Here is a 16,598-nt window from a genome sequence, read left to right as displayed (position 1 = left end):
CACTCCCACTCTGTGCATCTCTCTCGCGCTCTATTTCGGTCACCCTCTCACTCTCTCGCTCTCTCTGTTTCAGTCTCACTCTCTCTCTCTCTCTCTCTCGCTCTGTTCCAAACTCTGTCGCTCTCTCTCTCACTCTGTTTGTCTCCCTCATTCTCTCGCTCTCTGTTTCAGTCTCCCTCTCATTCTCTCACTCTCTCTCTCTGTTTCAGTCTCCCTCTCTTTCTCTCTCTCTCTCTCTCTCTCTCTCTCTCTCTCTTTCAGTCTCCCTCTCATTCTCTCACTCTCTGTTTCAGTCTCTCTCTCTCTCTCTCACACTCTCTCTCTCTCTCTCTCTCTCTCTTTCAGTCTCCCTCTCATTCTCTCACTCTCTGTTTCAGTCTCTCTCTCTCTCTCTCTCACACTCTCTCTCTCTCTCTTTCAGTCTCCCTCTCATTCTCTCACTCTCTGTTTCAGTCTCTCTCTCTCTCTCTCTCACACTCTCTCTCTCTCTCTCTCTCTCTCTTTCAGTCTCCCTCTCATTCTCTCACTCTCTGTTTCAGTCTCTCTCTCTCATTCTCTCACACTCTCTCTCTCTCTCTCTCTCTCTCTTTCAGTCTCCCTCTCATTCTCTCACTCTCTGTTTCAGTCTCTCTCTCTCATTCTCTCACACTCTCTCTCTCTCTCTCTCTCTCTCTCTCTTTCAGTCTCCCTCTCACTCTTTCACTCACTCACTCTCATCTATGTGCCTTGAAATCCCCCAGCGCCACGTGATATAGTTTGAAAACATCCTGTGGGTGATCTGTAAATAAACACAACGGCCATGGCCAGACGAGATGTAACCACAGGCTGACTGGGCATGAGCCACACACAGCGGGGGAATTTTACTTTACTTCTGCTGTTTTAAATGGCTTTTCTCAGCAGTAGACAGCGACCGCGTCAGACGGTCTTCGTGACCCTCTCAGACGGCAACCATCATATGCAAAATAAAAGCTGCATGACAATTTATCCCAGTCGTGTAGTTGTTTCTTTTAAACATTTTCATTTTCTCGTTGTCAAATATTGGAGATGGGGGGAATGCGGCTGTTTGACGGACTAATGCAATTGGGTAACAAACAGTGTTCTCGCCTTGCGATTGGCCATGGAGATGGGCCAATGGCGGGAGTGTGGGGCAGTTCGAGTCGGGAGCGCATGCTCATCCCGACTTGGAAATATATCGGCCGTTCCTTCATCGTCGCTGGGTCACAATCCTGGAACTCCCTCCCTAACAGCACTGTGGGAGCACCTTCACCACACGGACTGCAGCGGTTCAAGAAGGCGACTCACCACCACCTTCTCAAGGGGCAATTAGGGATGGGCAATAAATGCCGGCCTTGCCAGCGATGTCCACATCCCATGAACGAATGAAAAGAAAATAGACCTTGGCCCCATCCTCCTAGTACCCAGTTCCAGATATTGAGCAGAGTTGGTGGACGCTCTGTCCAAAAACGTGCCCTTCAGCACCTTACCCTGCACCCGCTTGTCGTGCTGTCTAACTGTACGTGAATGTATTGCCCCCGGTTTACCTGCTCAGATTGAGGAGACTAGGCCTCTATTCTCCAGAGTTTAGAAGAATGAGAGGTGATCTCATTGAAACATACAACATTCTTACAGGGCTTGACAGGGTAGATGCAGGGAGGGTGTTTCCCCCGGGCTGGGGAGTCTAGAACCAGGGGTTACAGTCTCAGGATAAGGGGTCGGTCATTTAAGACTGAGACGAGGAGGAATTTCTTCTCTCAGAGGGTGGTGAATCTCTGGAATTCTCTGCCCCAGAGGGCTGTGGAGGCTCAGTCTTCAAGGCTGAGATCTTTTTGGATATTAAGGGACTCGAGGGATTTGAGGATCGGGCAGGGAAGTGGAGTTGAGGTCGAAGATCAGTCATGATCTCATTGAATGGCGGAACAGGCTCGAGGGGCCGAATGGCTCCTATGTCTTATGTTCTTATGTTCCACCCTGTTAAGTACCTTAGATCTCTTTATAAAGTACCATCTGTATATTTGAGGGCGGAGAGCCTACAGTTGTTCAAGTTGCTCTGACCCCGTGGCTCTGGTGGAGATGGACAGAATTGTGAGCGATAAGGGAGTCAAGGGTTATGGGTAGTGGGCAGGGAAGTGGAGCTGAGCCCAGGATCAGATCAGCCATGATCTTATTAAATGGCGGAGCAGGCTCGAGGGGCCGAATGGCCAACTCCTGCTCCTATTCCTGATGTTCTTCTGCCCACTGATGCCAGCGATCAATCTCACGGTTGTCCAGTGGTGGCTTGCTGCCCATACACTCTTCCTGGACTTGGCCACGGTGGTGTGAGAGAGGCGCTGAGCTTGCTGGTTGATGAGGGGATTGGGAGGGAAGAGTCAAAGATACCCCCCCCCCCCACCCCCCACAGGCAGGTTTGAACCCCAAGGCATCCTCTTGTGACCCCCGGGCGTCTGGCTGAAGATCTACGCGAGCTGCTATCTGACAGGGGGAGAAAAGTGAAGGGGGAATTTGAGTGCCCACATACCTCCTCCCTCCCTCCCCCCCCCCCTGGCTTGGCGTATAACGGCTTATCTCTCTTCCAGCACATGGCCCAACTTGGAAACGCAGCAGCCAAACACAAGTACGAAACATTTGTGCCCGCATATTACTACGTACCAATGTACATGGACTGCCAGTGAGTACAGTGCATCGCCTAACGCGGCTTCGGGTAGCTTCATGTTGGGTTTAAAAATGCAAGGAGACTGTCAGGAAAGACTTTGAGACCTGCCATACCCGTACATTCCGGACATGGAATGGTAATGTTATGCTGTTTCACACTTCTCCTTTCTTGGTTTATCCGTGCACTGCATGGTATCGGCCGTGCCAGAAACCGGGCTACTGGGCCGCTCACCGGGCTACTGGGCCGCTCACCGGGCTACTGGGCCACTCGCAGGGCTACTGGGCCACTCGCTGGGCTACTGGGCCGCTCGCTGGGCTACTGGGCCGCTCACTGGGCTACTGAGCCACTCACTGGGATACTGAGCCGCTCACCGGACTACTGGGCCACTCACTGGGCCACTCGCTGGGCTACTGGGCCACTCACTGGGCTACTGGGCCGCTTACTGGGCTACTCACTGGGCTACTCACTGGGCTTTGGGCTCCTGGGCCGCGCGCTGGGCTACTGGGCCGCTTACTGGGCTGCTTAATGGCCTACTCACTGGGCTACTGGGAGACTCACTGGGCTATCAGTGTTGCACATTGGGTTATCTGTGGCATCTATGAGGTGGGATGGGGCAAGTGGAGGGGAACAGCGAGTGTGGGATGGGAGTAAGGAATGGCAAGGGCAGAGAATGTTAAAGGTGGGATAGGGAATGGGGAGAGTAGAATGTGGACCGGAGAGGACGAGAATGGAGAGAGTCTGCTGGGATAAGGGTGTTGGGGTGGAATGGGAATAGGGGATGGGGAGAGGGGGTGGGGAGGCACGGGTACGATGGGGAAGCGGATGGGAGGAAGATTTGGACGGCAGGATGTGATTACTGATATGGGTCCCCTTTGGGTGCTGCAGGGTCCTGCGGGAGCAGTGGATCCGATCGAAGTACGAGCGTAAAGACTTCATCGAGGCCAATAAGCCACTGGCCTACGCTACAGGTAGGTGCGGCTAATTGGCCCAACTCTCAATATTCCCCCGTCCCCAAAATATGTTGATTCATGCTGTGCTAGACTACCGTTAGGGCACCCCCCCTGTAATGTATGCCCCTGTGAGGATGCTCACAGGTTGGTAGAGCTGTTGAGTTGGGAGTGGCTTAGCCAGTCATGTGATGTTCACAAGACTCAATAAAACCCCAGCCAGTTGGGTTTGGGGGATTCACGATGGGGCAGGTGGTTGTGAGCCTGGTGGATGAACCAGTAATGTGTAGTGTGATTGTTAAACCTTTGCTAACAAACCAACTAGTTCTTAACAGCAATGTGTTGCTATGAATTCTTAAGCAAAGAACCCATGAAGCAAATACATTACACCCCGCTACCTGGAGCAGGTGATCTTCAAATACTAGAGTTTGGTAAAGAGGTAGAATTACATCGGGTATACGACACAGAAACAGGCCATTCGGCCCAACCAGTCCGTGCCGGCGTTTATGCTCCACTCGAGCCTCCTCCCGCCTTTCCTCATCTAACTCTATCAGCATAACCCTATATTCCCTTCTCCCTCATATCCTTGTCCAGCCTCCCCTTAAATACATCGATACTATTCGCCTCAACCCCTCCCTGTGGCAGCGAGTTTCACATTCTCACCGCTCTCTGGGTAAAGACGTTTCTTCTAAATTCCCGATTGGATTTCTTGGTGACTATCTATCTTATATTGATGGCCTCTAGTTATGCTCTTTCCCACAAGTGGAAACATTCTCTCTGTATCCACTCTATCAAAACCTTTCATCATTTTAAAGACCTCTATTAGGTCACCCCTCAGCCTTCGCTTTCCAAAAGGAAAGAGACCCAGCCTGTTCAAATGGTATGTTGGCCTTCATAGCTAGCGGATTTGAGTATAGGAGCAGGGAGGTCTTACTGCAGTTGTACAGGGCCTTGGTGAGGCCACACCTTGAATATTGTGTACAGTTTGGTCTCCTAATCTGAGGAAGGACATTCTTGCTATTGAGGGAGTGCAGCGAAGGTTCACCAGACTGATTCCCGGGATGGCAGGGCTGACATATGAGGAGAGACTGGATTGACTAGGCTTATATTCACTGGAATTTAGAAGAATGAGAGGGGATCTCACAGAAGTATATAAAATTCTGAAGGGATTGGACAGGTTAGATGCAGGAAGAATGTTCCCAATGTTGGGGAAGTCCAGAACCAGGGGACACAGTCTAAGGATAAAGGGTAAGCCATTTAGGACCGAGATGAGGAGAAACTTCTTCACCCAGAGAGTGGTGAGCCTGTGGAAAGTTGTTGAGGCCAGTTCGTCTGATTGGCTCAACGGAACGTTGGCCAGAGCCACCCGCCCATCTGTGGAGGCAGGGCTTTGAGGCCTGTCGGGGTTCGAAGACCCAGTGTAGTGCAAGCAGCCCACGCCTGTTGTGCTTTTGTGGTTCAGGCGAGTCTCCGTAACTGAATGAATGAGTGGCTGACCCCGGAGCAGCATGGGTTCAATGATTTACAAACTGTCCACTTTTAGTTTGAGTTTTTTTTTAGCAGCCGCAGCCTTATCAGATAAGCCGGCTGCCTTGCAATAATTTCTGAAATTAGTGCAGTTTTCGTATAAAGAGGAACTTCGTTCTTCAGAATTACTACACCAACTTTAGAAAGACAAGTTATCTGTACACTGCGTACTCCCTCCCAGCACCTCTCCCACCAAGAGGTGATGGTTGGACTCGCTTTTTTGATCCCGTCAGCCAAGTCTTCAAAGCAAACTAGTGAGAAATCCCCCCCCTCTCGCTCTCTCTCTCTATAGGGATAAACCCCACTTACCCAGGACCAGAGCCCATTGGCACTCTTTGGGACCTTCTTTCCCCCCCCCCCCCCCCGACCCCAAGCAAAGGTTATCACTTGCATTTAACCAGCTGAGACTGTAAAGTCCTGTCCCCTCAGTACAGATTCACACGAGGCATGTAGTGAAGTCAAGGTCACTCTGGACCTGCACCTTTATTTCACAGCTCTGAAATGCTGCACTTGCCTGAGACCTGTCCTTATATACCTGTCTCTTGCAAGAGCACCCCTGGTGGTAAGGTATGCTGGTGGTTACAGGTCATATCTTATTACAGTCATGTATAGCATGTTAGGATACAGTTATATATAATAATGTAAGATACATGACATCACCCTCCCCCAAGGTCTTATTGTCTTTATAGGTTCAGTCTCTCAGGTGGTCTACGCTCTCGCGTGGAGCGTCTGAGTTGTGATTCAGTTGTTTGCCTTGATGTCTGTTTTTCTTTGGGTGTGGTTGCTGGTATCTCGCCTGGGCTGTCTGTTTCGATTGGTGTGATTGTTGTTGACTCGCCTGGGCTGTCTGTTGGGATTGCCCTTTCCTCAGGTTGTTCCCTCTGTCTGTCCATCGGGTGTGGTACGAGTTCCACATTGTAGTCTGCCTCTGGTTCCGCAGTGTTGTTGGTAAATCTGCTTTTGACTTGGTCTACATGCCTCCGGCAGGTTTTGCCATTGTCCATTTGTACAACCAGTAGCCTGTTTCCTTCCTTGCCCGTTACTGTCCCTGCAAGCCATTTGGGACCCCTGCCATAGTTTAGTACAAACACTTTGTCCCCTATCTCATTCCATCTCCCCCTCGAATTTCTGTCATGGTACTCAGTCAGCTTACGGCGCTTTGCCTCAACGATTTTGTGCCTGTCTGGGAGGATTAATGAGAGCCTTGTTTTTAAAGTCCTTTTCATCAACAGTTGCGCGGGGGGGATCCCAGTCAGTGAGTGCGGTCGAGATCTGTATGTCAGCAGCAGTCGCGACAGGCGACCCTGCAGCGTGGGACCTTGGATTTTAAGCATGCCTTCTTTAATGATTTGCTCTGCTCTCTCCGCCTGGCCATTGGAGGCCGGCTTGAATGGTGCCTTCTTGACGTGATTTATGCCGTGGTCAATTATAAAGTCTTGGAATTCTGCGCTGGTGAAGCACGGACCATTGTCACTGACCAATATGTCAGGGATTCCGTGTGTTGCAAAATGGTTGCGAGGCTCTCCACAGTGGTGGAGGTTGTGCTCGAGTTTAAAATGGTGCATTCGATCCACTTTGAAAATGCATCTACAACTACGAGGAACATTTTGCCCATGAATGGGCCCGCATAGTCTATGTGCACCCGCAACCACGGTTTGGTAGGCCAGGGCCGGGGACAATCCACTGGGGTAGTCGATTCACTGTCCCTTTGTGTGTGACAGAGAGCATGGCGCTGCCGAGGACTGGTACGATTTCTTTGGTATAGGTCCTTAGTGTGGTGTCGACCCTTGTGAGTTTTGCTCTGTCTCTTTTATGCGGCCACAGTTATTCAAATTGTTGATCGCCCATGAGAGATTGACTCGCTCCCGTATCCAGCTTCATGTTGACAGATATCCCGTTGAGTAGGACCCTCATCATTATAGGAGGCATCCTGTTGTAGGAGCAGCGGCCATTGATCGTGTTGACCCACTGTACATCGGTGTCTCGGGTACTGTCCCCACCATCTTCTGGTCCGCTTTCCTACCCATCCGATTCATATACCAGTCGAGCTGCCGTTTTTTTGCACATGCGGGCCAAATGCCCTGTATATTCACAATTTCTGCAAACAGCCTGCTGAAATCGACATCCCCTTGACGAGTGCCCACCCCCACACCTCCAGCACAGACCTGTTCCATTGTTCAAAGTGTTCCCAAAGAATGAGCTGCGTCTGGCTGATCTCTCTTGAGCTTCTCTGTTTGTAGTTGATTGCTCGCATTGTGGGTTGATGAGGTGTGAACGGCCGTTCCTGTGGCCCTTGATGGCTTCTGCCTGCTGTCTTGTGTGTGGGGGTAGCAGCTTGTTTATTGCTGTGAACTTCTTGTTCCAATATTTCGTTAGTTGTCGTACCTGCATTGTAAATCAACCTCGTTTCTTCTTCCCCTACCAAGAATGTCTGTGCAACCAGTGCTGCTGCCTCTAAGGTCAGGTTCTTGGTCTCTATCAGCTTTCGGAATATGCCTGCGTGTCCTATTCCTTCAATGAAAAAGTCTCTCAGCATTTCTCTCCTCAGTTCATCGGAGAACTCACTCCAGCTTTTCTGGAGCCTTTCTATAAAGTCCTCCCAATTGTCTCCCGCATTGTACTTTTCATCTGATCCGTTGTTCGCCATTCTGTGGATTCTGTAATCCCGTAACTCGTCGCCACTGTAAAGTCCTGTCCCCTCAGTACAGATTCACACGAGGCATGTAGTGAAGTCAAGGTCACTTTGGACCTGCACCTTTATTTCACAGCTCTGGAATGCTGCACTTGCCTGAGACCTGTCCTTATATACCTGTCTCTTGCAAGTACACCCCTGGTGGTAAGGTATGCTGATGGTCACAGGTCATATCTTATTACAGTCATGTATAGCATGTTAGGATATAGTTATATATAATAATGTAAGATACATGACAGAGACCATGTAGTTTACCAGACTAGAGCACTGGTAAACTCCCCCGCTGTTTCAGCAGTCAGGATCACCCATCCCATTAGGGCACCAGTTTAAAAAAGATAGAAATTGCCTTTCTATAGCGCCTTTCACGACCTCCGGACGTCCCAGCCTAGATTTCTGTGCTCAAGTTCCTGGCATGGACTGGTTGGGCCGAATGGCATGTTTCTGTGCCGTATATCCTATGTAATGTAATGATCGGATAATCTGTTTTTGTGATGTTGGTTGAGGGGTAAATATTGGCCCCAGGACACCGGGGATAACTCCCCTGCTCTTCTTCGAAATAGTGCCATGGAACCTTTTACGGCCACTTGAGAGAGCAGACGGGGCCTCGGTTTAACGTCTCATCCGAAAGACGGCACCTCTGATATTGCGGCGCTCCCTCAGTACTGCCCCTCCGACAGTGCGGCGCTCCCTCAGTACTGCCCCTCCGACAGTGCGGCGCTCCCTCAGTACTGCCCCTCCGACAGTGCGGCGCTCCCTCAGTACTGCCCTCCGACAGTGCGGCGCTCCCTCAGCACTGCACTGGGAGTGTCAGCCTGGATTTTTGTGCTCAAGTCCCTAAAGTGTAATTTGAACCCATGACCACTGAGCCACGCCTGATGCTAAGATTTATCTGAGAGCCAACTGTAAAGGATCTCAACCTCCAGGGGCAGGTGGCCGATGAATCAGCAGCAGTCCGGGAGATTAGTGAGTCTGTCACGGAGGGGCAACAATGAAGAGGCATATAAATTGGACAGAAAAAGCAACAAACCTGAGGACTGGGAGAAATTTAGAATTCAGCAGAGGAGGACAAAAGGGTTTAATTAGGAAGGGGAAAATAGAGTATGAGAGGAAGCTTGCTGGGAACATAACAACTGACTGCAAAAGCTTCTAGAGATATGTGAAGAGAAAAAGATTAGTGAAGACAAACCTTGCAGTCAGATTCAGGTGAATTTATAATGGGTTACAAAGAAATAGCAGACCAGTTGAACAAATACTTTGGTTCTGTCTTCATGAAGGAAGACACAAATAACCTTCTGGAAATACTAGGGGACCGAGGGTCTAGTGAGAAGGAGGAACTGAAGGAAATCCTTATTAGGCGGGAAATTGTGTTAGGGAAATTGATAGGATTGAAGGTCGATAAATCCCTGGGGCCTGAGAGTCTACATCCCAGAGTACTTAAGGAAGTGGCCCTAGAAATAGTGGATGCATTGGTGATCATTTTCCAACAGTCTATCAACTCTGGATCAGTTCCTATGGACTGGAGGGTAGCTAATGTAACACCACTTTTTAAAAAAGGAGGGAGAGAGAAAACGGGTAATAATAGACCGGTTAGTCTGACATCAGTCGTGGGAAAAATGTTGGAATCAATTATTAAAGATGAAATAGCAGCGCATTTGGAAATCAGTGACAGGATCGGTCCAAGTCAGCATGGATTTATGAAAGGGAAATCATGCTAGACAAATCTTCTAGAATTTTTTGAGGAATGTAACTAGTAGAGTGGACAAGGGAGAACCAGTGGATGCGATGTATTTGGACTTTGAAAAGGCTTTTGACAAGATCCCATACAAGAGATTGTTTGCAAAATTAAAGCACATGATATTGGGGGTAATGTACTGTCATGGATAGAGAACTGGTTGGCAGAAGGAAGCAGAGTCGGGATAAACGGGTCCTTTTCAGTCGCTGTCCTTCAGGGAGATATCTGTACACTGTCTGGTGTCTCTCAGTCCCTCTCCCTCAGGGAGATATCTGTACACTGACTGGTGTCTCTCAGTCCCCTCTCCCTCAGGGAGATATCTGTACATTGACTGGTGTCTCTCAGTCCCCTCTCCCTCAGGGACATATCTGTACACTGACTGGTGTCTCAGTCCCCTCTCCCTCAGGGAGATATCTGTACACTGACTGCTGTCTCTCAGTCGCTGTCCTTCAGGGAGATATCTGTACACTGACTGGTGTCTCTCAGTCCCTCTCCCTCAGGGTGATATCTGAACACTGACTGGTGTCTCTCAGTCCCCTCTCCCTCAGGGAGCTATCTGTACACTGACTGGTGTCTCTCAGTCCCTCTCCCTCAGGGAGATTACTGTACACTGACTGCTGTCTTGCAGTCCCTCTCCCTCAGGGGGATATCTGTACACTGACTGGTGTCTCAGTCCCCTCTCCCTCAGGGAGATATCTGTACACTGACTGGTGTCTCTCAGTCCCCTCTCTCTCAGGGAGATATCTGTACACTGACTGATGTCTCTCAGTCCCTCTCTCCCTCAGGGAGATATCTGTACACTGACCGGTGTCTCTCAGTCCCCTCTCCCTTGGAGATATCTGTACACTGACTGGTGTCTCTCAGACCCCTCTCCCTCAGGGAGATATCTGTGCACTGACTGGTGTCTCTCAGTCCCTCTCCCTCAGGGAGATATCTGTACACTGACTGGTGTCTCAGTCCCCTCTCCCTCAGGGAGATATCTGTACACTGACTGGTGTCTCTCAGACCCCTCTCCCTCAGGGCGCTATCTGTACACTGACTGGTGTCTCAGTCCCCTCTCCCTCAGGGAGATATCTGTACACTGACTGGTGTCTCAGTCCCTCTCCCTCAGGGAGATATCTTTACAGTCCCTCAACTTCACGGTTTGTCCAGGTCGGACTAGGAGACAAAGAGGAAATAACTGGGGGATAAAGAAGAAACAAAACCCTTGAAATGCAACAAGTTGTGAGAGGTTACTGGTGTTTGAGATCATTAGAAGTCCTGTCCAGGGAACCAATGAGGGCCGCTGGTTCCTCGTACACAAGTAACAAAATATGCCATGGGATTTTGGGGATTTTACCAGTGTTGGGGGGATTTTTTTGCACTATTCTGTTCACTTCTGAGTTAAAACAGCAGCGCAGTGACCCTGAGTCGAAATGAAATCAAATATAATACGGTCAGCAAATCATTGCTTCCATCATAAACACCCTTCGTGCGACACCCACTCGTCCACTTGTACCAGCCACCACCGCGAGCTCGGGGTGTGGCCCAGCCAGCTCAAAGTTCAGTTCGTATTTTTAAACAAATAAAAGAGGCTTGTTAATGTTCTTATCCCATTTTATCTGGTTTGAAACATAAATTAGAGGCAGTAATTTAGACAGGTCTAAAGTTAAGCTTGGGCTCTGTAATATGAGTATGCACGCGAACATGCACACACACACACATGTCTGCCCACTTAAACACACGCACACATATATACAGACACACATACACGCATGTCTGCCCACTGAAACACATGCACACATATATACAGACACACATACACACATGTCTGCCCACTTAAACACACGCACACATATATACAGACACACATACACACATGTCTGCCCACTTAAACACACGCACACATATATACAGACACACATACACACATGCTTGCACACGAACACACACACGCACACCATAAACATACTCACGCACATGTACACATTTCCCAGCTGCAGTCACAGGATAGCAATGAGGAGGAGGAACCCTGGCTTATTCACCCCCCCCTGCCCAGGGCACAGTGACCAGCTTTAGCACATCGACTATCCCAGCCAACAGCGCAGCTTGCAAAATGAACCCAGAACCTTTTAGCCGTTCCCTACTGATTTCCCCACATCCCTAAAGTTTCTATAGGACACCTTGTAGCTTAATGAGAGCAGCAAGTGTCTCTTGTGGAGGGAGCATAATTTTACACTGGAATAACATACTGGTAATGCAATCCCACTTTAAAAGGATAGAAAGAAACTTGCATTTTATATAGAGCATTTCACGATCTGATACCTGGATGAGTTGCAGCTCCAACAACACTCAAGAAGCTCGACACCATCCAGGACAAAGCAGCCGCTTGATCGGCACGCTACCCACCACCTTCAATATTCACTCCCTCCACCACCGGCGCACCGTGGCTGCAGTGTGTACCATCTACAAGATGCACTGCGGCAACTCGCCAAGGCTTCTTCGGCAGCACCTCCCAAACCCGCGACCTCTACCCCCTAGAAGGACAAGGGCAGCAGGTGCATGGGAACACCACCACCTCCACGTTCCCCTCCCAGTCACACACCATCCCGACTGGGAAATATATCGGCCGTTCCTTCATCATCACTGGGTCACAATCCTGGAACCCCCTCCCTAACAGCACTGTGGGAGCACCTTCACCACACGGACTGCAGCGGTTCAAGTAGGTAGCTCATGACCACCTTCTCAAGGGGCAATTAGGGATGGGCAATAAATGCCGGCCTTGCCAGCGACGCCCACATCCCAGGAATGTATAAATAAATCTAAAAGAACGACCCAAAGCGACTGACAGCCAGTGAAGTACTTTTAAAATGTGGTCGCTGTTGGAATATCAGTTTACCGTCACATGAAATAATAATCCTGTTGCCATCTGCTTTCTCCCAAAGGTTACCGAGAAGGGTTTCTGTGGAAACGCGGCCGGGATAATGGGCAGTTCCTCAACAGGAAGTTTGTTCTGTCAGAGACCGATGGAATCCTGAAGTACTTCGCGAAGAACGATGTAGGTTTGGGCTTGTTCTGGATTTAATCTGGACTGAATTCTCCAGCTCGGGGAAACAGGGGGTCTCGGGGGCTGTGCCAAAATGTGGACGAGCCCATCAGAACAGGCCCGAGGTTCCGACGTTCCACTGCGTTTAAACGCTTGGGGTTTTTATGAAGAACATATTCGTTGCGCAGAATAATTTCAACCCAAAAGTCATGAGCAAGAACGAACTTGTATTTGTCCAGCACCTTTCACGGCTTCAGGTCATTCCACACTCACCTCCGAGTCAGTAGGTTGTGGGCTCAAGTCCCACTCCAGACACTTGAGCACAAAAATCCAGGCCAATACACCGAGTACTGAGGGAGTGCCGCACTGTCGGAGGGGCAGTGCTGAGGGAGTGTCTCACTGTCGGAGGGTCAGTACTGAGGGAGCGCTGCACTGTCGGAGGGGCAATACTGAGGGAGCGCTGCACTGTCGGAGGGGCAGTACTGAGGGAGCGCTGCACTGTCGGAGGGGCAGTACTGAGGGAGCGCCGCACTGTTGGAGGGGCAGTGCTGAGGGAGTGTCTCACTGTCGGAGGGGCAGTACTGAGGGAGCGCTGCACTGTCGGAGGGGCAGTACTGAGGGAGCGCCGCACTGTCGGAGGGGCAGTACTGAGAAAGTGCCGCACTGTCGGAGGGGCCGTCTTTCAGATGCGATGTTAAACCGAGGCCCTGTCTCTCAAGCGGACGTAAAAGATCCCACGGCACTATATCGAAGAAGAGCAGGGAGTTATTCCCCGGTGTCCTGGGGCCAATATTTATCCCTCAATCAACATAATAAGAACAGATTATCTGATCATTATCACATTGCTGTGTGTGGGAGCTTGCTGTGCGCAAATTGGCTGCTGCGTTTCCCACATTACAACAGTGACTACACTCCAAAAGTACTTCATTGGCTGTAAAGCGCTTTGAGACGTCCGGTGGTCGTGAAAGGTGCTATATGAATGCAAGCCTTTTTTTTTACTTTTAATCTCCTCCTTTAAGACACTCCTTAAAACCTACCTCCTTGACCAAGCTTTTGTTCACCTGACATCTCCTTATGTGGTATCCAGTTTTCATCTTGGGGACATATTACTATATTAAAGGCTATATAAATGTTGGTGGTTGTTGTGCCCAAGGAAGAAGAGCGCGGTGCCTTAAGGAGAGGTGGACGGAGAGATGGCAAGTGTGGGTCATGGCCTGTAATAGTTGCTATACTTGGACCATCGTGTTGTCAGTTCCTGTATGCTGTTCTCATTCATTTTTCGGTTCAAGGAACTATGACTCAGCTGTTTCCTTTTTAAGAAATGAGGGAAGTAAAGGCTACATCATCTGTGAAATAATTCAAGCAGAAAGAACTTGCATTTATATAGCGCCTTTCACTAACGCAGGACGTCCCAAAACGCTTTACAGCCAATGAAGTACTTTTGGAGTGTAGTCACTGTTGTAATGTGGCAGCCAATTTGCGCACAGCAAGCTCCCACACACAGCAATGTGATAATGACCAGATAATCTGTTTTTTAGTGATGTTGGTCGAGGCAAAAATATTGGCCCCAGGACACTGGGGAGAACTCCCCTGCTCCTCTTCAAAATAGTGCCATGGGATCTTTTACATCCACCTGAGAGAGCAGACGGGGCCTCGGTTTAAAGTCTCATCCGAATGAAAACACCTCCAACAGTGCAGCGCTCCCTCAGTACTGCCCCTCCGACAGTGCAGCGCTCCTTCAGTACTGCCCCTCCGACAGTGCGGCGCTCCCTCAGTACTGCCCCTCCGACAGTGCGGCATTCCCTCAGCACTGCCCCTCCGACAGTGCGGCGCTCCCTCAGTACTGCCCCTCCGACAGTGCGGCGCTCCCTCAGTACTGCCCCTCCGACAGTGCGGCATTCCCTCAGCACTGCCCCTCCGACAGTGCGGCACTCCCTCAGCACTGCCCCGCCAACAGTGCGGCGCTCCCTCAGTACTGCACTGGGAGTGTCAGCCTGGACTCTGTGCTCAAGTCCCTGGAGTGGGACTTGAACCCACAACCTTCTGACTCAGAGGCGCGTGTTCTACCCACTGAGCCACGGCTGACAGATAGAGAGCGGCGTCGAAGTTGAGGGAGGGAATTCCAGAGCGTAGGGCCCCAGGCAGCAGAAGGCACGGCCACCAATAATGGAGAGAAGGGCTTGGAGGAGGCACAAGAGGCCGGAATTGGAGGAGCGCAGAGATCTCGGGGAGGGGGGAGTTGTCGGGCTGGAGGATTGAGCCAGGGGTGTCCCTGGAGATGGAGCACGCGGTGTCCACTGGTCCGCTCGCGGCCTTCCATGAGAGGTGGGCGCCGGAGGGACTGGAGTGCATCATCACCCCCGGCAACCAAATTTTAAATTTGATTTTAATGTCTAAAGTTTAATTGTTTAAGCTGTTGGTTTCAGTGCCCCCCCCCCCACCCCCCTTTTAGCCAGGAGGCACTTCTTTAATTTGTGTTTCTGGTGCCCTGAAAAAGAAAACAAGGGGACACTTGAAAATTTTTTGGAGTGTGGCCCCTCTTTAATCAGGGGACACTTGATTACCGATACAGCTAAAAATAGTTGTAGGGCCGGAGGAGGTTATGGAGATTGGGACGACTAGGCCCATGGTTGAACCTGTACATTGCGCTGTTGGTAAACACATCCTTTGCACCTTTGGCTAACCATGCTTTGGCAATAAAATGGAGAGTCACGCTCCCTCTGCCTCTCCCCGTAGGCGAAAGAGCCCAAGGCTGCAATTAAAGTGGACAACATCAACGCTACTTTCCAACCGACCAAGATCGGGAACCCCAATGGCCTTCAGCTCACGTACCTGAAGGACAACAGCACGCGGAATATTTTCGTCTACCACGAAGAAGGAAAGGTGAGCCGGGGCAGGTGGGCAGATGGCGAAGCAACTCGACATGGCTCATCGTGTCCCCGCAGCTTTCAATTCCGATAATACACTGGCTGCTCCCGTTGTACGTTTTGATTACACGCTGCTCGGGTGGGTGCGAGATAGGCAGTGACGAGTTACGGTGGGTGTGGTCACACTGGAGAGGGTACAGAGGAGATTTACCAGGATGCTGCCGGGGACTGGAGAATTTTAGCTCCGGAAAGATTGGATAGGCTGGGGTTCTTTTCTTTGGAACAGAGGAGGCTGAGGGGAGACCTTTATTGAGGTGTGTATAAAATTATGAGGGGCCTGGATAGAGTGCGGAGGGGTCCAGAACCAGGGGGCATAGATTTAAAGTGATTGGGGGGGAGGTTTAGAGGGGATTTGAGGGGAAATTTCTTCACCCAGAGGGTGGTGGGGGTCTGGAACTCACTGCCTGAAAGGGTGGTAGAGGCAGAAACCCTCACCACATTTAAAAAGTATTTGGATGTGCACCTGAAGTGCCGTAACCTACAGGGCTACGGACCGAGAGCTGGAAAGTGGGATTAGGCTGGGTAGCTCTTTGTCGGCCGGCGCGGACATGATGGGCCGAATGGCCTCCTTCCATGCTGTAAATTTCCGTGATTCTATGATTTGCTAACCATACAACAACTTGCATTTATACAAGGAAAAAAAAGAAAGACTTGCATTTATATAGCGCCTTACACGAGCTTAAGACGTCACAAAGCGCTTTACAGCCAATGAAGAATTTTTGGAGTGTAGTCACTGTTGTAATGTGATAATGAGCAGATAATCTGTTTTTGTTATTTTGATTGAGGGATAAATATTGGCCAAAACACCGGGGATAACTCCCCTGCTCTTCTTCAAAATAGTACCCGTGATATCTTCACAGAGCACAGCACACACAGCTCCTAACATGGCAGGCAGCTCTCTCGGAAGCCTCTGGAATCTGCCTGGTTCTGTTTAATATTAACTCTGCAGTTGCAGTACATAATAGGTCCACATCCACAGTGTGGAGCTACAAACTTACAGACATTACAGTGCCATGGGATCTCTTGTGTTCACCCAAGAGGGTAGACGGTGCCTCAGTTTAATGTCTCATCCGAAAGACGGCACCTCCGAGAGTGCGG

The 16,598-nt window shown here is 50.1% G+C and overlaps 1 protein-coding gene across 2 annotated transcripts in view; it reads left to right on the top strand.

Moving 5' to 3' along the window:
• Nucleotides 1-16,598, top strand: part of LOC139230544 (arf-GAP with dual PH domain-containing protein 1) — a 54,525-nt gene that overhangs the window by 14,462 nt on the left and 23,465 nt on the right. For both annotated transcript variants that reach the window (XM_070862379.1, XM_070862380.1), the window contains exons 4-7: nucleotides 2,574-2,665; nucleotides 3,536-3,618; nucleotides 12,473-12,585; nucleotides 15,310-15,456. In XM_070862379.1, coding sequence (XP_070718480.1) covers nucleotides 2,574-2,665; nucleotides 3,536-3,618; nucleotides 12,473-12,585; nucleotides 15,310-15,456 — 435 coding nt within the window. The remainder of the gene's footprint in view (nucleotides 1-2,573; nucleotides 2,666-3,535; nucleotides 3,619-12,472; nucleotides 12,586-15,309; nucleotides 15,457-16,598) is intronic.

Source organism: Pristiophorus japonicus, chromosome 19 (genome assembly GCF_044704955.1).
Source record: "Pristiophorus japonicus isolate sPriJap1 chromosome 19, sPriJap1.hap1, whole genome shotgun sequence".
Taxonomy (NCBI): Eukaryota; Metazoa; Chordata; class Chondrichthyes; family Pristiophoridae; genus Pristiophorus; species Pristiophorus japonicus.
This window is presented reverse-complemented; position numbering and strand designations above follow the sequence as displayed.